This window comes from Tauraco erythrolophus, chromosome 12, assembly GCF_009769465.1.
Source record: "Tauraco erythrolophus isolate bTauEry1 chromosome 12, bTauEry1.pri, whole genome shotgun sequence".
NCBI lineage: Eukaryota > Metazoa > Chordata > Aves > Musophagiformes > Musophagidae > Tauraco > Tauraco erythrolophus.
In genome coordinates, this window is record NC_141476.1 from 18,776,621 (window position 1) to 18,801,120 (window position 24,500).

General features: G+C 40.0%; 1 protein-coding gene across 1 annotated transcript in view; it reads left to right on the plus strand.

Annotated features, from left to right (window-relative positions):
- Nucleotides 1–535: 535 nt before the first annotated feature.
- The window catches only part of DOCK3 (dedicator of cytokinesis 3), a 216,017-nt gene continuing 192,052 nt past the window's right edge, over nucleotides 536–24,500 (plus strand). Inside the window, exons 1-3 of the mRNA XM_086619278.1 lie at nucleotides 536–673; nucleotides 12,259–12,274; nucleotides 20,025–20,111. Of these exons, the coding sequence (XP_086475404.1) occupies nucleotides 536–673; nucleotides 12,259–12,274; nucleotides 20,025–20,111 (241 nt within the window). The remainder of the gene's footprint in view (nucleotides 674–12,258; nucleotides 12,275–20,024; nucleotides 20,112–24,500) is intronic.

Consider the following 24,500-nt stretch of genomic DNA (forward strand, 5'->3'; position numbering starts at 1 on the left):
GCCCGGCAGGTAGAGCCGGGGCGGGGGGTCTGGCGAGGAGGGCGGGCGCCCCCTCCCCGGCTCTCCCTGCGGGGCTGCAGGAGGCCGCTGGCGGCGGAGAGAGGGCATCGGCCGTGCCGCTGCCCGCCCGCCGCCCTCCCCTGCCCGCATAGCCCGGCAGCCAGCGGCTCTGCCTGCCCGTGTTTCCATTGGCGTTATTTCCTTGACTTTTTCCGCGGGCGGCAAGAATAAAAAAAGTAGACTTTCTCGGCCCGCGCTCAGGTCCCGATTGCACCAATAATCGCAAAACGAGTCGCTCGGCCCTTAATCTACTTAAGCGCGCGGTTCCTTTTTCTCTCCGTTTATAATCTGCGGTTCGTGGCGATCTTGTTTATGTGGAGTTTGGGGAAAGGGAACGGTTCTGGCGCGGTGTCATTAGGGGGCGTCGGTGATGCACCTGTTCGGCGCGGCGGGGCCCGCCGGGAGCGGGCGGCGACGTGCGGCGGAGCGGGCGGCAGCCCCGGCGGCCGGGCCGTGCCGTGCCGGGCCGGGGGACATGGACGGCTCCTTCTGGGCACCAGCGGCTGCTGCCGGGGGTGATCGGGGGCTGCAGCGCTGCTGGCGCGTCGCTTTCGCTGAAAACGCCCCGCGTGTTTCTGCGAAGGCGGAGCGGTGGTGGTTCTCGTTGTCTGGGGTAAATCAGGCGTTGCTGTCGTCTTGAACCTCGCCTGCTCGAATTTGAGGAGTCGTCACTGGTGGTTTGGTTTCTTTATTTTAGTGTAGCGTCGTTTCTGGTAAGAGCAGAAATGTTAACGCCTAATGAAAGGAAGACAGACTTTCTTTAACTTCACTTTCGTTTATTTTAATTTTTAATTAAAAAACCCCACAACTGTTGACATGTATAATAATAAAAGTAGTCTACCCTGATTACTTACCTAACTGCTTCATTAAATTTATAGTTACCAGTTGTTCGTAGTGATTTTTAATATCCTCAGTGTGTAGTGATGACCAATTTCTGCAAATATTTAAAAATTATAAACAAACTTTGTACAAAGATCTGTTAACTTGTACTGTTAAAGTGGGATTTTTGACAGTTGATGTGTGACTAATAAAAAGCTTTAGTGCTGCTAATACTCACAACGTGTTTTGAGCATGTAGTCAACAAACAATAAAATGTATCAGCGCTTTTTTGTTAATTTTTCATCTTGTGCAACACATATTTTGCATAGTACGTTCCACATATCTTCATAATGAGCAGAAACAGTAAGGAATTCCTTTTGTTTAAAAAAAAATAAATACTGTGTGTTAGATGAGAACCTGTAAGTGTAGGGCAATACATGAGTGGCATAAAATAACACAAGAAGGTCGTTACTTACAGTGCTGCTGCTGTGTTTGTCTGTCACTGGGAGTATATAAAGTTAACAAGCTTTGGTACCTCTCAGCTGGATGCTCAGAGAATACCAAGTATCCAGACTTGCTCATGCCTTTGGTGAAAGACCATCTCTGTTGCCCTGGTACTCACCTTGCTGGTATGATTGTAACAGATGCTTCAGAAAAAAAATATTAATTTTTCAAGTCTTGTTGGTTTTCTTCTGCTCCGCTTAGGCAGTCATTTCTCTTTGCTGTGTTGCAGGGTTCGTGATGGTCAGGGTTTTGTTTGTTTGTGTTTGGCCCGTGTTCTCAAATAGGAAAATGCATGTACTCCCTTAATCGAAAAGTAGGTGAACTACTTTTTTGGTTTTTTATTACTCAGGCGAATGGGATGAAAAGGTAGGAAATCTCCATTCAGGTTGTAAACAAGTCTAGAAGAGGCATCCGGAAGAGAGAGTAGTAAATGAGAACAAGAGCTATTTCAATGAATATTCTGTAGTCGTAGGAATATTCCTGTGATGTTGATTTTTCTTCTTCAGACAACACACATGTCGGAAGGTCTGAGATAATGGCCAAGTCTTAAGAATTTTGGTGATCTCTAGGCAAGTTCTTTTTATTCTTGGGTAGCTTTAATTACTTTTCCTGTAATTGAAGTTGGTTGATAGTCCTCCAGAGAGGGAGGATAGGTGAAAAATGCTGCTTATGTCTGGAGTTCAGTTACTGTAGCTGGGGAGAGGAGTACTAGTTTTCAGCAGCAGATCTATCATTGCCTGCTGGAGTTGTTATTTTTGTGCATTTTGGAGAAACTAGTCTGTGGAAGGTGTAAGCCTAAAGTTTTACCATTAGGAGATGTGCTAGCGGAAAAAAAAGAGGGGAAAATTTGGGTTTTTTATATAAGTTTTCCTGATTTCACAGATAAAATAATATGTGCAAAAATAATTTTCTTGGCATGAGTTGGTGGTATGAGGTTATGCTTTGGGCTTTAGTGGTTTGTTTTTATTTTGACTGCTCTCTATCCAAAAAAAATCCTGTGTCTTTTCTCTGTGCTCTTGTTAAACCATGAAAAGTTTTTGATGTACCTTTGGATTAAGGCGATAGACTTTACGTCTCTATTGACATAATTTGGGTGGGAAAAAGTTGAGTTTCAGTTACTTCTGCAACCAAAATACCACAGAGAGCTTTCTGGTGACATAGAAATGCCTGGGCACCCAGGCCCTGTGTGCACTTGTTCGTGTGCACTAAGGAGAGTGGAAGTGTGTATATGAAGTCGTTAATTCTGATGCCATTCTCTTTGTGAAAGTAAATTGTGATCCATGTCGTCGTTTTATCTAGGCGGTTGGCTCAGAGATGATAATTTATAGAAAGTGTTCCTTCGGAAAGACACCGTGTTCCCTCTCTCCAGCATGTGGGTATAGAAGGGCTTTGTGTTCTGCCTTGGCTTTCAAGGAGTTTAAGGCAAAGATGTTTCCTACCTGGTGGCTGGAGCCCCTCTGCAGACACCCCTTTGCAGCTATCTGGCTGCAAGAGAACGCGTCAAGTTTACTGGCGTGAGCGTCAGCGGCTTTTTGGTGGTTCTCATGTTCTCTTTGCCTGGGCAGCTGCAATTAAAAGAAGTTTTCAGTGCTTACAGTTGTAGAACTCTATTGTGTTGCCCAATTCTCACACAAGTTGTTGAATACTTCTGCAACAAAGATACTAAAAGATTGCTCAGGATATTTCTAAGTAAATAATTAAATGAAACACTCCCCTAACAACACTGAAGTTCTTCCTTGATTGTATTTCTCAGCTATTGTAGCTACCACCTGGTAACTGTTGAGAATAATTCCTTTCTGTTCTGTTCCTAAATACTTGTGTTCAGTGGCTCTAATCCTAACTACTCTTTTAAAAGTTTAGACTCACTGTTGAAAGACAAACAGTTTTTCTACAGATGCTCAAGACGACCAGTTATGAAAACAATCGGTTCAGAAATCTCACTAATTATTGAAGATAACTAGCTCTCTAGCCCTCTAGTGTTTTAATACTTTTAAAGCAGCCTCTGTCTCTAAGAAAACATTTATTAAAGTGATCCGATTAGTTACATTCGTCTACTAAAGCAAGTGTTAAATAATAATGAATTAAAAGAAAAAGCTAGCAGAGAGAACTCTTTAGTAAATAACTTAATTAAAATTTGGCACATGTGTGAGAGCTGATTATATATTTCATTAGGCTATCAGTTTCTGCTGCTCTATTTTTGTGCAAGGAGCACTTTTTTTTTAGTGTAGTTAATCCTGTACTTTTTGTGGCTGACCATATTAAATATGTATGCATTCAATCGTAGAGAAGGAAAACCTGCCTGCATAACCAGCACCTGTTAGTTTATTCAGAGAATTAGTGTTAAAATCTGTTGTTTCATTTAAAATTAATTTTTAATCTTTATTTTTGCCGCTTAATTGATAACAATGAAAGGTAAATCCATAAGCGTGAATACATACAACTAATGTTTCCCTTGCTCTTACTAAGAAAGGATGGAACATCGTAACGTCCTAGTTATGGGTCTGCACTACAGCTCCTGCTTTTTGACCAGTATCTTGAGTTTTGATTATTTTTTTCCCCCGTCACTAAACCTTGGCTTGCACATTTCCCAATTCATATTTGTTTTTGGAAAAACAGGACTGCCAGACTTAGGAAAGGTCTTCCTTCCCTCACCAAGTCTCTTGGCAGACTGCTCTGTTCTTACCTGTTTACATAAAAGGTGACTGCTGAACGAAGGAGTGCTTTGAGTTGATGGATATTGCAGATTCTCTGTAAACCTGAAACAGTTTGTTACAGGTTTAAAAAGAAAAGTTTCAGAGAGAGAGAAATAAGTTTTTTTCCCAAATTAGGAAAAAGTCCAGCTTTGGTAATCTGGGAAGCAATATCAGTCACTGCAACCGAGTTCCGTGTTATGGGACGTATATTATGTTTCATCTTCCCTTTTGTACCCTGTTGCCAGAAACTGTGATTGTCTGGCAGCAGGAGGGAGGTGACTAAGGATGTTCTTCAGTGATCTGTCTTGGAACCAAAGCGGCACGGAGGGATGTACTTGCAAACCTTCTGTGCAGCGCTGGTGTGGGAGGTGGTGGCTGTACCTGGGGACTGCTCATTAGTCAGGAAAACTAGGTGGTCTGTGGATTGAAGTGATTTTTAGTTCCATTCAATGTTTTGCCTCTAAGAGCCTTTTTTTACCCTTAGGACTTAAGAATGAACAAAGGAATTTGTCACTCAGGGGTCATAAAGGAAATGTATATGTGTTATTTGGCTGAACGAGGAATGAATCACATCTTGAAATGTCTCTGGAAAAGAGCAGCTCCCGAGATGCACCTGACTGGAGACTTTCAGTATAGACAGGAAAAGTTTAGTGAGGGGTCATTTAATGCAGTGGGCAATTTTCATTTTAGTCTAGTGTAAATCTGTGTTTCTGCTGTTGCTAAGATAACTTAGAGATTAAATACACAGTTTTACAGGAGAGGATTAATATATTTTGGCTCATTTATCCAGAAAAGACCGCCCAAAAGACATTGTGGTAATTCTTGCGAATACCTGGTCTGCAGAGCTGGATGAGAATTAATCCATAAGATATTACTGCTTGGAGATCATCTAAATCTCCAAGTTGTCCACAAATACATTTACAGTAGAAATGAGCCAAAACTTTCTAAATGGAGGAGGAATGAAGTCGAGGAACAGATTTTCAAACTGCTTGCAAAGGCAGGGAATCGGATGTGTATGTTTAGCAGTTTATCGCGTGGTTCGTATGGGAATGTAGGTGTGATCTTCGAGTAAGAAGTGATAGTGTTGCAATATGGGTTTTGACTTTGGATGCTTCGATGGTTTGGGGAGAAGTGTTCTCCATTTATTCGTAATTATACCGTATTATGTATTCAGTTAAGATCTTCAGGACTTCAGCTGCTTGCCAATAGGCCGGGGGCAAAAGTGGTTCCCCTCTGACCTTATCCGCAGTGCGGAATGGATTTTATATTTAGACTGATTTCCTAAGGGTGGAAATCACTAAGTGTTCAGGCTTTCTGTCCTCACCTAACAATACCTCTCATCCAGTAACGAGGAAGGTTTTATGATGAGAGTTGGCAGTCTCCGGCTTACGTTTCCTACAGATTTAATGAAATCGGTGGCTGGGTGGGGAAGAAAGAACTTTCTAGAGTTCCTGTGGATAGTGGTGCAGATAAGGAGCTACTGACTTGCTGAAAAGAATGATTGATAAGGTTTCATCAGAACTCTTCCTAATACAACTTTCTTGTTTGCTTTCTGGGGAATGTGAAGGGGAAGCTGCTAATGTGACCATGGAAGTGGGCTTGAGGGTGTTTTGTAGACAGGAGTGCTCAGGAATAGGACTGGGGACAGTGGAGACAGTGGAAGATTAAAAATCCAATGGCACTGCATTCAGTTTGTTGTGGGACTGTTGGTGAAACAGAGGGAATGGGAACATGGATATCTATTGATAGGAAACTAGGCTTTTCATGTTTATTCAAAGAACAAGTCGTTTTGTGTTTTTTTTTTTTTTTTAATGTAACAGATACAATTTACAATTAAAAATGGTATATGACAACATGCCTCAAATGTTCCTAGTTCTTGGAAAATTTAGGTAATTTTTTGTTGTTTCTTACCTGTGTACTTTGTGTTTAAATTCATTGTCAAGCCTGTAGGACAGGAAGGGAGAGTCTTCAGAGTGAAATTTAAAGTCACTTCTCTTTTCAGCGATTTAAGGCATAGGAAGTTGGTGTGCAAGTATGGGGCGATGGTGCAGGTCATGGTTTGCAGTTGTATGTAGGAGGAAGAGAGGAAAGTTGGTATTTTTATTAAGTCTTGCGAAGGTAGCTCTCTTCCTTTACAGTCAGTGGCATAGCTCAGCTGGGCTCGAGTCTCACTATCTTGCAAAGTCTTTCTTTTCAGCAATTCTGTACTTAAGAAGTTGAAGTCTGATACAAGCATCAGGGAAATGCCTAAGAACTATCACCAGAACTTGTGATCTAGAAAATCCTATACCGCATATTTGGTGGCATTTAAAAGCCCACAAAAAGGAGATAATTAGGAATGAGGAAGAATTCTTTGTCTTCATATACACGATGACATGTAGATACACAAGCTTTTCTAATTAATGTGTTAAACAATTATTTGGAACATAGCTCTTATATGGAAGAGCTGTAAATCCCTGATGACCTCCAAAAAACTGGTGTTATCAGTGGCCACGCGTGTTTCATAGATTTATTCTTTTGAGAAATTGGAGCACTTTTCATATGTGGATGTGAAAACACTGGCCAAAGAATGGAAAGTCTTTGGAAGATTATTCAGCTGTTAAAGAGCCTGAAACAACTTTTTCTCCTGCTTCAGAGAAATTTTTGTTAACTTGTATAGTGAATTAAGTTTAGCGTTCTTTTCTCAGCTGTGATGCTCACTGAGGAAGAGGCTAAAGGAAACATAGAGCAGGATCTTGGTTCAAAACCAGTTGCAATTGACAGCAGTCTTTCCACTGATTGTTTTTAAGTTCTGAATCAGCCTTAATATCACTACTTTTTACTCGTGTGTTTCAAAATCTGTACGCTCACTGAACCTCAAGGCAAAGACATTTAAGTGTCTCACTCAAGTGACTAATGGTAAAATCAAACCTCCATTCAGGTTTTTGCATGTCAAAATGAACTTTATGATCTCTTCTGAGATCCTGAAAGCATCTCTTAAGTTTTTTTTAGCTGTAATTCCTTCCTCTTAAGACATATTTTAGTGTTCATTTAAACAAGTCTCAAGTCAGAACTTACTGAAGGTATTAGGAGGACTGATAACTGTGGGTTTGAGCAGACAAAGTGCTTTCCAGTATATTTGTGAGGTGATTACTTATTACAAGGATAAGACTTTCCTCCTGTCCCCCTTTGGCATCTGACTACATTTTCTTTTCTTGAGTCTTCCTGGATATTAAGCCTTAAGAAAAGCTTATGACAAGAGGTGCCAGCTAACTCTTAGTGATTAAAAGCAGGTCATCGTGCTTTCAGAGGTAAGCTGATACCGCTTACTCTCTGAAACAAAAATAAAGGTTTGTCTAGATACTACAACGTAAAGAGGCTTATGCACTTAACACTTTTTGTGTTGGCAGCAGGTAGTTGATGGAGTGGTGAATTATTTTATTTTCTTTACTTTGAGTATAAGTCTATGAGCTACCCAGCCTGCTAGTGTGGCAGGTGGATTACTGTTCTAGAAATCCCGTGTTTCTGTCTATTTGAACAGCAGGGGCCTCTCTCTTCCCTCTAAATGTCTTTGTGATGAGATGTTTATGCCAACTGTTAATTTAGTATACCTGCCTCTTCCGTCTTCTGATCTTGAGAAATGAAGCCTTGTGTACCAGACAAACCCAGAAGAACTGTTAAAGAGAAGCCAGTTGGAAGCAATATATAAAATTTTACAGACCTGTTTGGGTACTGGGTTGCATACAGTCCTTTGTGTCGCTGGGGTATGTGGTCTACCTGAACAAGTTGTAGAGGTAGTGTAAAACCTTTCATAGGAGAATATCACAGACAGGGTGAAATAGTCCCTGTAGGGAGCGATGTGTATGTTTCCAGTAATGGGTCTGGATCTGGGAGGATAGGAGGAGACGTTTCTATTTCACCCATCTCCTGCTTTGTAGAGAAAAATGCCTGTGGAAGTGTCCACGTAAAGCTGCCCGCCTCACCCACGTGCATGTTCTCATTTATGTAAGTTTGTGTGTGCGGCTACATTATATGCATAGACAGAGTGTAGGTTACAAGTGAGAAAGTGTCAGCCTGTGTGGGACAAATAATCCAAAAATATACAAATTGTTGTAAAAGAAGGTTATTGAAAACTGGTTTGAACTTTGACGTTTCTTTGTGTTTTCTCTTTCTCTCCAAACGCTCATGAACTGAATGATTATTGGCAGCTCAATTTTTGATAAACCGAAGAGGCAGCAGTCCGTTCTCACTGCATGTAGTGAAGCAGGATGAACATTTTAGCAAGCTAATTTTGCCTTGACATCTGCTGTTACACACTGTACAAAATGGAGCTGTGTGCTGCCTGCGCACCTGGCCTGGCGTGAGGAGAGTGAGGAGGTGGATCCCGACCCGTCTGCGTTCTGTTCAGCTGGTACAGTGGCTGGCCGTTCCTCTGGCCATGGCTTGGGAGCATGGGGAGAGCTGGCCTGGGGCGCTGGTGTGCTGGGGCTGCTGTGCTGAGCTGTTCCGCTCGGAACAGCTTGTGCTGCTGCTGTCCGTAGGGCTCCTTGTGGCTCTGCCGTGCGCACGGGAACGTGCAGCTCTGTTCCGCCCGCACGCTGTTCGCGTTCAGCCCTTCTGAGCGTGTGGTCTGATCGGAATTATGAACAAACTTGATCTGCTGTGGGGTTTGTTTTTTTTTTTTTTAATTTTTCTCTGGTAAGTATTTGGTTATCTCTGTGGTCCAAGGATTTTACCCTAACGAAGATTGCTTCTGAAGCATTGGTCTTGCAGAAATGGACTAGTCTCTGGGGAAGTGGAGGCAGAAAATAGGCTTCTCTATAAATTTCTTCATCACAGCAAGGCCCTAAACTTCAAGTTCTGATCTTACTTCCCTCCCCCCATCTCCAATTCTGGAGTGACTGCATTTCAGGTTGCTGGCACAAGGCAGAATTCTTCTTTTAATAATGAAAAAAAGGTAATTACTTCAACCTGGCTGGAGGATGCAATAAGAGAAAAAGAGGATTTTTCCCAATTTTTCAGATGATATTGATAGCATTAAATAATGTAAGTTTGCTTAAGTCAAGATTAGAAGAGGTAAAAATTCTTTACATCTTATGGAAAAAAAGCATGTTCAATTATGTCAGACAAATATTTAATTTTTGGTATTTTTAGTAGCAAAGTGTTTGCAAAAAAGGTCAAAATTTCTGTGTGTGGATTGAAAGGCTTCTTGGCGATCTTGCAAGCTGTCTTCACATGTCCACAAAAAGTTCTTGTGTGGCAGACAGTATAGGCTGAAATACAGAGTTTTCAATTAATACAGGAGCTGGTGTGCTGATAAATAACTTTTCTTAATCTGCCCTAGTCTTCCCTTCCTCCTTCTCATGGGAAATGTGCAAACCGACCATAAATACCAAGGTAACTTTGGCATGTTATGAACTTACTTAGCAGATAGATGGGAGGACTAAGTCTTACGAGGTAGTCAGTGCAAAATGGGGCAGGATGTGAAACGCTGTGGGGTGATACCTGTGTTTTGGCATGTGTGAACATGAATCAGTGGTGCTCCCTTGTAGCCAGCCGCATACCAGGCTGCGTTCCTGGGTAACCAGGATGTTGATGGAAGTGATGGTTTCCCCCTCTGGGGAATCACTCTTGGGACTGTATCTGTCTCACAGTAGGAGGAGTGAGGTTGGGAGATGGTTAGGAGGCTGGAGCATGTGATGAGAGAGGAGGGTCTGCAAGGTCCGGGGCGGTACAACCTGTAGAAGAGGAGGATAAGAAGGGGTGTAGTGTGTGTTAGCTGCTTTTTAGGGAGTTACGGAGAAGGCAGCCGGATGCTTTTCAGAGTTGCACAGTGAAAGGAAAGGGAGCCACGGTGGCACATTGCAGTAAGGGACGTTATTTCCGCAATGCGTAGGGTAGAGCACTGGAGCAGGTTGCCTGGAGAGGTGGTGCAATCTCCATCCCCCAGGATGTTCAAAAGTTGACTAGTTTCTTACTTCGTTTCCTAGCGTTCAACAGCCGTGTGTGGCTCACGTTTGCAGTCTGTGGAACACAGCAGTGCAGAATGGCTCCACTGCTCCTTTGTGCAGTGTGGTACGGTCAGCGTTTTTCTTCTCTTTGCAGGTTAGGTATTGGAAAAGGGGAGAAGTGTTTCTGAAACTGAATTAGCCTTTGTCTCTGCTTAAAGAGGAGAAAAAGAAACTGCTGCATTTACTTCCTGCATAGAGGGCATGATGTGTGGGTGAGGGACTCCTGTACTGCTAGCGTGGAAGTTGAATGAACTGAGAGCAGAGGGAATAGATTTACTGGAAGGGGATGAGTAATTAGGATAGGTGCCTGCAAAGCTAGAAGCTCAAAATCAGTTCCTTAGTGTAGGTAAGGCAGCGGACAACACTGTGGGGTTTGGTCTGTTTCTTCAGTTCTACCTCATGTCACCAGGATGTGCAAAACTATTTTAAACAGCTCATGATTTTTGAGCCTGATCTCTATTTTTATCTTGGAGGGTAGGGAAAGGATGCTACCAATAATTCACTCTGCTAGTGAATGATCACCTTTCTTCTCAGGCATCTGTTTCTTTTTTTACATGAATATTTTCGTAGTGATGGTATGACTCAGTAGAAAGAGGCGGTGTTGCTAGGCAGCAGTTTGAGCACTTTGCAGATGCCATGTGATGGCAGTAAGCTGCCTTGTAATAATCCATTGGTAGCAGTATTCCTGGCTGAGGTTCTGTATTGCACAAAGAAAGAAGCATCTCTGACAGGAGCAGATGCTGCCTAGCAACTGCCTGTGCTCCTGGACCAGCCTGAAATACCTTCACTTAATTGTAGTGTAATTTTGGTAATATACAAAACCTTAAGTGTAACACACTGCTTTCAATTCTGAAGTGTGTTTTTCTTGATCAAGGTTTTGCGTACAAGTTCATAAAGACCATTAATAAGGTCAAAAAATTCTTTAGCCCTCTTCTAAATCGTGTCTTTTGTTTAATCCCTACTCTTCGATTGTAATGTTTGGATGGCCTTTAATCAGCTTGTGATAATCTTTTTTTTTGGTGTGTGTGTATTACATTAGTGCCTGGCAGTTGCAATCGGATTAGAGCCCTGTTCTGTGGCGTGTGTACCAGCATACTCTGCAAGAAATGCCCCTGCAGAAACCCCGTGTTGTCTTTTTAGGGGGTGATAGGGTATGTCTTCTCTTTGGTACCTAAATTCTTTATATTGTCCATGTGGCTTAAACAGCAGAATGTTTTCTCGACCTGTTATGCTAGACCTGGTTTTTGTCCCTGTTTTCTTTGTAAACGTACTTCCCAAACGTGGCCTGAACTTGCAAATAGATTTACGTGTCTCAAATTAATTTCTGGCAAATAATTGAAACCCTCACCCACACTTAATCATTTGAGTACTTGGAAGGTATACTGTGAAGGTGAAAACATTCTTCTAGGTATTTGTAGAATAAAATGAAAATGTGTTCATTTTAATTTCCTTGTGGTTCTGCTCCCTTGTCAAATATCATCAGAGTTTAACTGTGCAATCTATGAAGCTGCCAGGTTTAATCAAGCAGTTCCACAAAAATTTAATCATATTGGTCTTTAATTTTGTTATAAAAATGCAAAGGTTTTTTTTTTTTCTTCATGAACTATTTTTTGGTCTTTCATATTATTAAACCCACAATTTTCTGTTTGCAAGAACTACTGCTTTTTGTTGGAAAAAGGTTTGTAGTTCTGAGAGGCTCAGAGCAGAAGGTACAGGGTGGTTTGGGAAGTATTAATTCCTTGCTGCCCGTAGGCGTGATTGTGCAACACAGTTGCCTCACAAAAAGGTGAAGCTAAATTTTGACTCTTAGCTTTCTTTTCCTGTGTGGTAACTTGTATCAATGTTGTTTTTTTTCTTGCACAGTCATATTCCTGTGACTTAAAAACTTTTCCCTGTCTGCCATATGTAAATACGAAGAATTAACCCCTGTTAATTTAATAACTTCTTGGAAAATAAGTTATTCAGAAAAGGTAGTTTGGAAGATTCTAAAACCATAAATACTGTGGAGTAGAAGAATAGAAATTTATTGTTCACTTTTTTTATTTTCATACAATTCCCAGAAGGCATTGGTGATGCAGGATCTGAACAACTGAAAAAAGCTTTCCATCTGGTGCACAAGTGAATGTGGAGTTCTGGGGTGATGCGGATGTTAAAAGTTGATGTGGTTCAAAAACATCTGGGTGTCTCCGTAGGAGAAAAAGTATGGAAAGCACTATTAAATATATATATATATAAAAAAATTAATACTGATGAGAACTTCTACTATAGGAAGTTCCAATCCACAGATGGCTCCAGTTGGGGAAAGCCGCATCCTCACTCTGTTCTAATACCCTTCCTTCACCTCCTTGTTTTAGCCTCTGTTAAGGAAAAGGTATTTGGTTCAGAGCCACCTCTGAATGATCTTGCTTACTGCAGTGACTCTTAGTTATGTTACATGGAGCCTGTATTGTCATCTAGGTATTACAGGGGAGAAAATAAAGTTCATCTTGCTCAGCTGTTAAAACTGGCTTGTACTGGTTGATGCTAGACGCTTTTAATACAGGGAATCATATGAAAAACCATTTTAAGGAAAGATGCATCCTCATCATAACATTAATTTATCAGACTGAAGTAATTACGTTATTTTCTTAAAGATTAATCAATATGAATCAATCTTATTCAATGTTAACTAATAATAGTGATAAATTGCAGTAATCAAATATGAAATTCTTTATAAGGACTGCAGTTTAAGAGTTTGTTGTCTGTGTTTACTCAAAGTAAATGTGAACACCAAATTCTTAGCTGGTGTTTTAGAGGTGGGAGTTTGAAATATTGTTATATGCTATGAAGCATAAACTATGCCATCAGGAGACTTCAGAACTTTGACATTTGTAGCACAGAAGACAATTCAGTGTCTGCTGTGTGTGGTTATAAATCGGGAGGGTATGGAGCTAAATAATTTGGGTATAGAACAACACAACTGCAGCTGTGCGTCTCCTGTGCCTTATCCTGGCCATCCTTTCTGAAATTAGTTTGGCCAAAGATATAATTAGGGCATGATTGATGTGTAACCTGAATAACTGCAAGTCGAGTGTAGTACAAAGCATTTATAAAAATTAAAGGGCATAGTTTAACCTGGAACACTGTCTGTGTTCTGCTGGTGTCATCTAAAAATATTGCAACTTACCGGAGTTTTAGTAAGACAGATAACAATAACGAGTTGAGAACTGGAAAAAACTGTCACAAAGGCCAAGAAAATTTGTCATTTGAAGCCATGAGTAAACAGAGAGATGTTGAAAGTTTGCAAAATGATGATTGTTACAGTGGAAGGAGTTTAAGAACTTTTTGTTTCTTTGACACAATGAGCAACTAAAAAAGACCCAGTGAAACAAACAAACAAATGAAAAAAGGCATGTTCACAACTAATGATATGAAATGTTGTGCGTTTTTCCCCAAAGTTAACCCACAGGGTGCATTAAATTTTGGCCTCACCAGCATCTTGGGGTAAAGAAAAACAAAAATGTGTTTTAACATATTAGATATGTTCTAGCAGCAATAATGTCTATTGTGGAAGAGAAAACTTGAGAAATAAATCTTAATTCTAAAAAGCCCAACTTTATGGTTAGAGAAACATAATTTAGATTTGGAGAAGGAAAACGGGACAATGTAAACACAGAAACCTCTTGAACTGATTTTGTGTCTCAGCTGTCATTTAAATAAATACTTCCAGTTTTCATTGGTACATCTTGGAAGGTGGGGAGGGAAAGAGCAGGAAAAGGGCTCTGTTCCTTTATGAAAATAAATTATTTATTATGGGCTGAGCTGACATTTTATATTGTAAATAGAACATTTCGCAATGTCAAAATATTTTTGTAGGTTTTAGTACAAAGTGTAGAAATAGATTGAAAAATTAGAAAGTATATGCGGAAGGCAGGTACCAATACCAGTTCATTGTGCTGCGAAGTATTTTTATGTATATGCTAAGAAAAAATGATGTTTCTGGGGAATTAGCAGGTATGTATTGTGGGGGACGGTACTCAGGCATTTTCCTGGTTTTGTTTTGGCTTTTCCCACTGTTCATGTAAAAAATGTAACACATTTCTATTACTGTGTTTATTGTGTAATTGTCATAATCCGTTTGAGAAGAAAAATGATCTGTGGAAGCATTGTGACCCAGGTGAGTCTGGGTGGGGAAGCTGGCACGTAGAAAGTTGACTTAGAAGGAGTTACAAAAGGAAGATATATTTTAAATTATACCACAGCAAAAGTGAAAACAGCTCTGCTGTTTAGGTGGGCAGCAGAAAGTCATAATGACACACATGAAATCCAATTTAGCATTTCTCTAACTGTGAATTGTGTTTTCTCTTTTTGCCACGGTGGTGTTCAGATGAGGTCACAGATAGCTGGCGAGGGACGACAGAAGCTGGGGCTGTGATTCCATAATAAGGATGTGAGAGGGATCGTAGCAGTGCAGCCACATGCCCGTCTCGTTGAGCGTCCTGCCCTTGACGGGGACCCATAGCAGATGTTCACAGTGCAGTAGCACAGTAAGAGAAGCGTATGTGGTGCTTTCCCAAGGCTTAAGTGCTCTCTGGGCTAGGGGCTTGCTGAGCCTGGGGTGGTACACATCCAGTAATTTGCCCTGTTTGCTTTTGAACTTGAGAGACTTACTTGTTATTTTTTATCCCCCACAGTGTCTTGGGAGGAGTTGCACAGTTTATGCATTGTATGGAAAAGTACTTTATTTATTGAAGTCCTGAACTCTTCTCTGCTTTTTCATTTGACACTGCTCTTCTCTTCGTACTGGAAGGGATGATTAGCAGTCGTTCCCTGTTCACCTTCTCTGTGCAGCTTCTCAGTTGTACTCTCTCCACCCCTTTCAGCTGTCAGTCTTACTGGAAGACGAGTCCTATCTTGGTTCATAATTAATCGTATAAAAGCCCTATGTAGTCCTTGCTATCTATTGTCTCATTTCTTTCTACCTTTCCTTGTGCTGTTCTGTCCTTTTTGACAAAGAGGAAAGGAGAAAACTGGCACGTGGGGTTCACCGTGAATTTCATATGGTGCTGTAGGTAATGATGCCTTCCCTTTTTTCCCAAATACAGTATTCGGCAGTGATGTGGGGTGGGGGCTGCTTGATACTGGCTGAGCATTGAGCTTGTGACAAGAACTCTGAATAACAGTCCAGGATTTCATTCAGTGTGGGTAGCAAGGGGAGAGACGATGGTTTTGTGTGTGAGGTTAGGATTGCTCATCCCATACCATGTAGATGAGCTAAATGGTGCACATCTGCCAGTTCTACTTGTGGTTCTTAGGTCTGTCTGCAACTGTTTACTACCCCCAAGAGCTTGAGTGGCTTAACAAACTTTGTCACTTTTCTAAATGATCAGCCTCTCTGCATCATTTAGAAATACTTTAAACAGAAAAGGCTCCATTAGAGATCCCTTTAGAGCTTGCTGGTCAATCTGTCTTCACAAATACTGGCTACTTCTGTTTTATATCTCTTTGCTCGTTATTTATCTGTGCAAATGTCTTCCCACTTTATCACAGCCAAGCTCAGTTTCTGCAAGAGCTTTTGACAGGAGCTGTTTCAGAACAGATTTTGTAAAAGCTGCTGGATTGTATCAACTGGATTGTCTTTGTCCGTACAGCAAGCAGCTCCTTTAGCTATCTAACATGTGAGGAATCAGCAAGCTATGCAAAGATGCGTTTGCTCCTTCTTAAGACGTCACGTTTATCTGTGTACCCTTATTCTTTTGAAGCAGTTTCTTTTACTGCTGGTGACTTACAGTGCAGCTGCTTATGCTGTGTCAGGGCATGTCCATAGGCAAGGAAAACACTTCTGAGTCTGTCCTCTCCTGGATCTTTGGCTTTCCAATCTTTTATTCCAATTCCTTCTGTTCTTATATGTTGTTCCCCCCCAATGCCTTCATACTGTCTGGTAAAGCTTGAGAGTAACTGCCCACGTGGACTAGTTTGTGCCTTTCTCATTAGTAAATTACAGAGGTGCAGAGGGAAGAGTTTCTTTTGCTGCGTCCTGCTTTGTTACAGTTCAAGTATCACCGTAAAAGGAACCTGTTATTTGGAGATGATTCCTGAAAATGCCTTTTTCAAAGCATTCCTCTTTGGCAGAATGCTGGGTTTAACTGCTGGCTGAAACTCCGCTTCATGAGGGGGAACAGTGACCTCCTTATAGACCTGAATGATGGCAAGGGGAGTTTGGTATCTGAAAATAGATGTTAAATATTTCAGCAGTCCATCCTAGAATCCAAGAGGGATCGTTTGGACTTGTTAATGGGTGGGTAAAAGCTTGGCTGTATGCCTGTTTCGATGATGCGTTGTTCTGTGTTCTGGTGACTCCTGTAAGAAGTGGTGGAGACTTGTTGATGGATGGACAGTTTGTAGATGATCGCATGCGATGAAGAATTTCTCTGGGAAGGACTGAAGTCAGTTGTTGGAGTTCTCTCTGTAAATTATTTTTCCCTGGAATGGTTAAATTATTCCATGTTTCCTCTTTATGTTTGTGTTCATATTTTTCAAATAATACTGCTAAGAAGAATTGTGTCCCTAACAGTGACTTCATAAATAAGATTGTGTGGCATAATGCATTTTTAGCTTAACAAACAAGGAACATCCATAACTTTGGCTGTGACCTTTGGAATCATACATCAGACTATAAAATAGCCTCAAACTTCTGGGATTCTGTCATAATCAGCAGCTATTCTTACCATTCTTTTCTATTTCAGAGATGTTAAATTGTGTTCTTCTTGAACAGTGTTAGCAAGATATGGTTTGGTGTATTTGGTCAGTTTACATGAGTTCTTTAGTTTTTCCTGACTTTCATTTAGTTTAGTGTGGCTGGAAAATCAACTGCTCTTGAGATTCGGGTTCTGTTATTTTAAAAATACCCATATTGCTGTTCACATACCCTATTGATTATTAAAACTGTCAAACAGAAGAGATTTACGTAGTTATTGAGGACTACAGATTTATCAATGAAGGAACAAGATTTTGTGTGGCCGTATTAAGAATGAGGAACATAAGGTGGATGTTATTTTTGTCTGAGAACTTATTTTCTGATTGAGAATGATCATCCAGATAGTAGCTGATGGCATCAGTGAATTTCTGTTCTGTGATTTTTGTTTATTTATTCTTTTTGACTGAAGTAGACCTAAGAAGAGAGCTTTGGCTATCTTATTAATAGAGTACTCTGAATTCTAAAGAGCTGATTACATATTGATGCAGTAGAGTCCTTGGATCAGATTTTCTTTGTGTGACCAGTAGAATCCTTTTATAAATGAACAGTTTCCGTCTATAAACTAACAGACTATTAGAATTACTTCTTGTAAGAGTAAATACATTAAAGTCATTGTAATTTGCCGTATTTTTTAAATTTATTGTATCAGCACTTGAAAAAACCTTTTCCTGGTACCTTTCCTTTAGCTTTCATTCCAAGCTCACTTTTTCTTGTTACATAATAGGCAAGTATCTGATGACCAGAGAACTAGCAGTTGCATCAAGTCCAGTTTCTTTCCTGGTTGCATCCTTTATTCCGTAGTTTTCATATAGTAGATAACTGTCAGAGGAGGCCAGCTGTTGTTTGCTAATTCAGAACTTCTGATGCAGTGTTAACGTGCAGTGTTTTTCAGACTAACTATTGCTTGTTGGACTCAGCTGAGTAAAACCAGTCGCTCATAAATCTCTCCACAATTGAAGCTACGCTTTGGTCCACAACCACTAATACTCACGTGTGCCATCACTGGTGCCTCTGTGTCACGATAATCTTGGCACATTCAGAAAAGTTGAAAGTGGCCTGGAAATTGGATTTAATGTTATCATGTATATATTAATTTTCATTAATAATGGTGTATCTAGAATTGCTCTTGTAAATGAATGTATCTTGTTACTATATTAACATTTCTCCATTTTTCTGGTGCTTTCAATAGTAGCTTTTCACTCAGGATTTTTAAAATCTTGTGGTTTTGAGACGTATTTGAATTTTTTCGTATTTTTGCTGGTCTGAACAGAAAAGTCATGTTTAATATAGGACTGTATTTTGCAAAATAACTTAAAAATATTTTATTTTTATGCCATCTTGTTTTGGTAAAATTACCTATTAGGAAAAAAAAGCAAACACTTTCTGAATTTAAAGGATGCTGCTATGTAAAATACTGGAGTGGTAAGGAGAAGCCATTAGAGGTTTGATTGTGGCCTGCCAGTTGAGCATTTGGCAATTGTCAGTGTTCCTGCCCTTTGGGAGATGCATTAAGTAGTTTTTCTTTGGTTGAAGTCCATATTTATGATTTCTTCATTGGTGAAAAATGAATGCAGAATGCTGACAAGCTTAATGTTTTTCTTGGATTATGTTGTCTGCATTACTCCAGTCCGAGCCAGTAAACAAGAATTTAAAACCTCATTCAACCAGCAGTGACTTCTGCTGGGCTGTATGAGCTGAGGGAACAGTTTAGGTTTGATGGAATCCCTGATTTTTTCTTCTTTAATTAAACACTGCTTTGAGTCACACCGTGGAAGAGCAAATGTGGTGCAGTTTGGTTCTCTTCAGATTTCGATTCAAAGTCTTTCTCATATTACTCTCGTGTGTGGGTGGGTGTTTGCCTGGTGTACATAGTTTCTTTCTTGCCCTTTATGAAGTCTGTATATGTGGTTGAAACCGTGTTCTATTTTGGTGGAAGTTTTTTTTTCCATGCTTTTTTCATTATTTCTTGGAAATTCAGGGTTCCAGAAACACACCTTGTGGCAGATGATAGTCTTGGTTTCCATGATGTTCTTCCCCTGGACTTCAGACTGTCTGGTTAACTTCTTTAAGTTCTGCACAGAGAGGCTTTAGTCACAAGGGATTCTGTGGCTTTGACATAAAAAGATGGTCAGGGAGGAGGCAAAATGGGTCTCCATCCCACGGGAACACCTCAACCATAGCCTAAGTGTTCGCGTTTAAAGGCTTAAACTGGCAAAAAGGGCGATGCCCACTGGAGGTCACTATTCCAACTCATGGAATGGCACTCACAGTGCTCCAGAGTGTGTGTAGGTGACATAGTGGGGCGTACTCTGTGTCTGAGCATGTATTTATTCAGAACAAGGCATTCGAATGATTAAATTACATCTGTGCCTGAGGGAGTTTTTAAATGCTGGCGAGCAGGCATGGTGGGACTGGGGGCGGGCAGACCCTGTTTGCAATTCATCCTTTGTTTTGACATGTCATGTTTCAGGTAACTACACATGTCCATGTCCCTGTTCTATTTTGATAACTATGGTTAAAGAATATACCATATACACTATGATAGTTTTTTTAAAATTTATTTTTAAAAGTGAGGTTCATTTAGTAGTTTTTTGATTGTATTCATATTTTCTGAAACATTAAGATGGGTTCTTATTTTTCATGGTTAATGAACACTAAAGATACCTAGAAAAATATTTAAGATGTATGTCATGTTAGTGCTTAGAAAAGTACAGATTCTTACGTATTTTTTTAATATATATATACACACACTTAAATATAACAATGTGTGGTAACATAGGATTTTTTGCAGTGTATTAGTTGCACAAATGGTACTTGAAATAGTTTCAACTTTGAGGAGAGTGATTCCTGCAGTTGACTTCCTATTATAATCTTTGCAGCCAGGACTGCTTGTTCCATTGATGAATTGTGCGGTAGAGTAAGAATTGTGAGACGAGGAAATCTTTGTATGCAATATGAATCAGGGGTTGGTGATTAAAGTGATTATAAACCTTGCTTAATTCAAAAATCTTTTTAAAAGCACCGCTTTCATGTGGCTGCTGAGCTTAATTTCTGATAAGGGCTGAAATAAAGATATTGGTTGGAAAAGTTGGCTGGCAGGTTTTCTGGGCAGCTATGTAATAGCTATTTTTATGTAAGGAGTGAGCTAAATGCTATGCTTAGAAGAAAAATTCACACAAAGATTCAACCCTCATATGTCTCTCTCTGTTTTTCCCCACCCTCTAGTGATATGCAGCTTCCGAGGAGCTGTACCGCAAGGCTTGGTCCTGGAACTAGGTGAAACTGTCCAGATCCTAGAGAAATGTGAAGGTAAGTGTGATGTCCAAGAAGGAGTCCCGTTTTCTATATAAGAATATAGAAATATATTAATCTAACAGGTTTTAGTAAGTTGTTTGGAAATTGTGATGCATCAAATCAAAGCACTTGAATAAAACCTACTCTGACCCACTTTCTGTAGGAAAGGCTGAGTGCTGTTGGCACTAATCCAGTCTGATAGGGGGTCAGTGTGTTTTAAGTTAACCATCTGTCCAGAAAATCTTGAACCCTGACCTGATTGTTGTATTGGAACTGGATCTTACAGTGCATTTTCATCATGTAAAGTATATAATCAGTGTCTATTTTACCTTATTTTTCTCAGTGTTACTCTTCTGCATTTCAATTAAGTACGTCAGAGTTTATTACTTAGAAATATTTGAATACATGAAAAGTATTAGCTATGAAATAGATTAGCAAATCATTTGGGAGCAATACTGGAAAAAATGTAAATATGGGTTAAGGGCAGGTTGCTTTGCGTTTATCTTCATGTGGTTTTTTTGTACCTAAAGGAAAATGCTGTTGTAAATGTTGTAACTACAGTTCTTTCTTATGTGACTGGAGATGTCTGTGTGTGAATAAACGGAATGTCCTAATCCTCTGCTTTATTCACATGAATGGTGTGATTGAAGTTGTTTTATTTAAAAGGAGAGTGATTTTTATCCTAATGTTCAGAGTAAGCAAGTGGTGTAAAATATGTCTGTTGAGAAGGAGGCTAAAAAGATACAGTATGAGAACATGTTTCACTATAGTCTGAGGTGGAATAATGTAACCTTAATCCTGAAGTGTTAAAACAAATTCAAAACCAGATCCATAAATTTGAATTCCAAATTACATTCCACAAAGTTGTAGGTTTGGTTTTGTGTTTGTTCAGTTTACAATAATTTACTGCTTTTCTTCTCTCATGCCTAGAAATGTCCTTTGCTCTTGATGCTTTTTCTTGTACTCAGCTGTTTTGTTTGTTTACCTACTGACTTCACTCTTCATGAAAAAGTGGCCTCTTACATGCTCATGTTTCTAGGAAAATAGTAGCTTCTTCACCTACACTTAGAAAAATTTTGTGTTGAATGAGAGTTTTGCAGTGCCAAAGTGACGACTGATCTGTGAAGAAGCGTGCTTTAAACAATACCTGTAGTATTATACCTGCAAATGAGAATGTTTTTTGAAAAAAACACGTGTGGTGTAATGGGCTGAGCTTTACTTAGGCACTGAGTGTTGATTGTAGTCGTTCTGCTAGGTCTTGTGAATTAGTAAATGGTGCAAGCTCAGGAAAAATTTATACTTTGCATAGGATGGTACAAATCTAAAGGTAAAGCAGTGTGTGTTGCTGAAGCAGTCATGATATTTTCAAACCATTTCTGGTAACCAAGGAAACTTTCAAAACTCTGGGAAATAAAAGCATGATCTCAAAGGAGGAGGTTGCTTACAGAGGAGCAAAAGGATAATCCAATGTTTCTTTACAGTGTTGTAACAATTAGGCTCTGTGTATTTCCTTTGCCAGTAGTTTTGAGGCTGATTCCTCAAAGGCAATTCATGCCAGTTTTAAATTGCTGAGAAAGGAGGCCCTCAGACAAAGTGTTTTCCTGGGTGGAAGGAGGTGCTTGTGCAGAGGTTTTTTCGATTTTCTTCTTTAACCCCTCTATCCTGTCGTTTTGGTTGAGGTGCCTTTACAATGGACTTTACAGATACAAAAAGATATATTAATTTTGATAATAACATCTGGAACTCTACAATATGAAACTCATCTGAATATTCAGATGGTCTGTGCTGCAGCTCTTGCATGTGTGAATTATGCAGAAAAGCACACTAAATGTGCAAAGTAGGTTCTTCAAAGAAAAAAAAGAAACGTTCAAGCGTTCTTCTCTAAGTGGTTGTTTAACAGGGTCCTTGGTTTGCCTTGCAAATGTAGAATGAAACATACCTCCTCTGCTACTTTTGCACTATTTGCTGGGATGCTTTTGCCCAGACAAACTGGGTAAATTAATGTTAACCCATGCAAATTCGAGTCGCTACTGTGGGAGTCAAGAGAAGATCCATTGCTGTTTTAGCTTCACTTAGAATAGTTTGTGCATAATTCTCTACAGTAGGGACTTCGCTGTCTGGGCTGAAAGAATTCACACACATGCAAACCTTCTAGTGATGTGAAGAATTCAAGGCTGACAAAGATTCAAATCCTAACTGTGCTTCTGAATGTGCTTATTTTTAATCATAATGACTTCTTGAGTAACTATTGTTACTACAAAAGAGCAAGCCACTGGTGTAAAAAGCAGTTGCTGCATTTAGAGCAATGGAATGGAAGAGTAGGGAATTTTCTCTGTCAAGTTCTCAGGTGTCTCTGCACCTAAGTTTTATATATGTTTGCAGAGTAAAGGAACAAATGTATGTGTATACATACACGTACACATATTTGTTTCTTTAAGGCCAATGAATGTGAATGCCAATTGATAACACATTTTTTAAAAAATCTTTTTTTTTATTGTGGTAGTTTATGCATTTTTTAAATAAACACAGTGAAATACAGTTGTTGTTACTACAGATCTTGTTCATGTGCTTGAAATTGGAACTTTAGAATTTTGATCACTTTGTGTGCCTGCCGCTCTGCGTGCTTTCGTACCAGGGCCCGAATGTCTACATTGCCATTTTCTATAGAAAGCTCCATCCATGTTTTCATCAAATGCTGTGCTATCGCTAAAGCATGTGATGTTCCTGGGGTCATTTTATAGTGACTGTTTGCATGAAGGGCTCTGAGGTCCTCGACTGGTCTCACTCAAAGGTAACAAATATCCTTCAAGATAGCAGTTGTACATGTGCTTCTCTTTCGCAGCTTTCCCCTCTGTTCTCCTCTCTGAGCCCTTCCCCTTACGATCCTGCCACTGAGAGAGAATTGAGACAGCAAGTGGTGTTCTCTGCTTTACACGCCGTGCATTGAGGAGCTGAAAGGGTTTGGCCATATTTGGCATAGTATGCCACCTATAAATGCTGAAAGATGGAGTTTTCTTTTGTCAGGTGACAAAGCACGAGCATGCTCATCGTTTGAAATACGCGTGGACTGCACGTTCTAAAGAGCACTCTGTTTTTCAAGTCATACAGCTGTCGCTCTGCCACTGGCAGTAGCTGTGACTAACTGTTGGCATTCAGAGTAAATTTAAAACGTCTGTTTTGTCCATTTATTTTTATTGCTAGGGAGCAGTTTTCTTTAGATAAAAATGCTGCAACTTCAGTAACTTTAATAATTACCTTGAGACTTTTATATATTCACTGAAGAAAAGAAACACTGGCTGATGCCTGAAGTACCATTTAGAAGAATATTATATAGCTGGCAATTAGGGCTTTTACTTAAATTCTTGGAAGAATTCTGTGTGCTTGAGAAGTGCTACCTTTGTCATGCTTCCAAGTCGTACCATACAGACGAGCGAGAAATCACACTTCAGGCTGTCATTGCAGTGGGAGCAGTGCAGGTTTTCTTCCACCTGGAGTCAGGAGCTGTCCTGTGGCTGGCTGGGCCAAATTGACTCACTCTTGGTAATTTGGGTTTACCCTAAGAAAGATGTCTCCAGTGAGATACTCCTTTTCCTCTTTGCCTTTTTTCCCTTTTCATCATTTTCCTCTTTGCCTTTTGTGGAGCATGCCAGTGGAACTGAAGTCTCTTGGACTCACCCAGCAGCTGTGGAAGATCTTGCCTGGCCATTCAGACTAGTCTTTTGGAGGCAGGAATGGCTTCTTGATGGCCCTCTGTTTGGCTAACACCAAGATAAAACACATTCTCTCTCTTCTGCTTTTGTTGTGGCATCTCTCTGACTGCATTATTAGCATATTCCTGTGGTTCTGCTGGCGTGAGGCTGCTCCCTGACACGGTGTTGGCAGGCTGGGTTGGGTATTCATCTGCTGCTCGTTCAGTCCTGGCACTGCTCAGAGCATCAAGCTCGGAACAGAATGGTCTTGGCGTTGAGTGGTTTCGGCATGGAGAAGCTTTTGCTAAGCACTGTTACCATCCCTCTTCTGGGTCACTTTGAGTATCTTTAGCTCTGTACCGAGATACTCTGCAAGCAGCTTATATGCAGATTCAGAGGTAAAAACAATTGTTTATTGTCTAGTGTGTGCAAAAGATAGCTTTCCTCCAGATTTGAGAGTTACAATATTGCAAAGTATGCTTATTTTTGTAGGACAAAGAGGGTTTGAGTTTTTGTAGCAGATTCCACTAGCAGTGCTTTCTTTAAGAACCAAGTTTAGCTTTAGGACTTACCATAAATACTTAATGTAATTTATTTTCAGAATTCTGTTTGTCAAGCAATTATATGTGGAATTTGGTTGGTTTTTTTTTTTTTTCCTACAGTCTGCAACTGATGCTACTTTATTTAACCTGGATATTTGAGCTTTGCTTTTCTG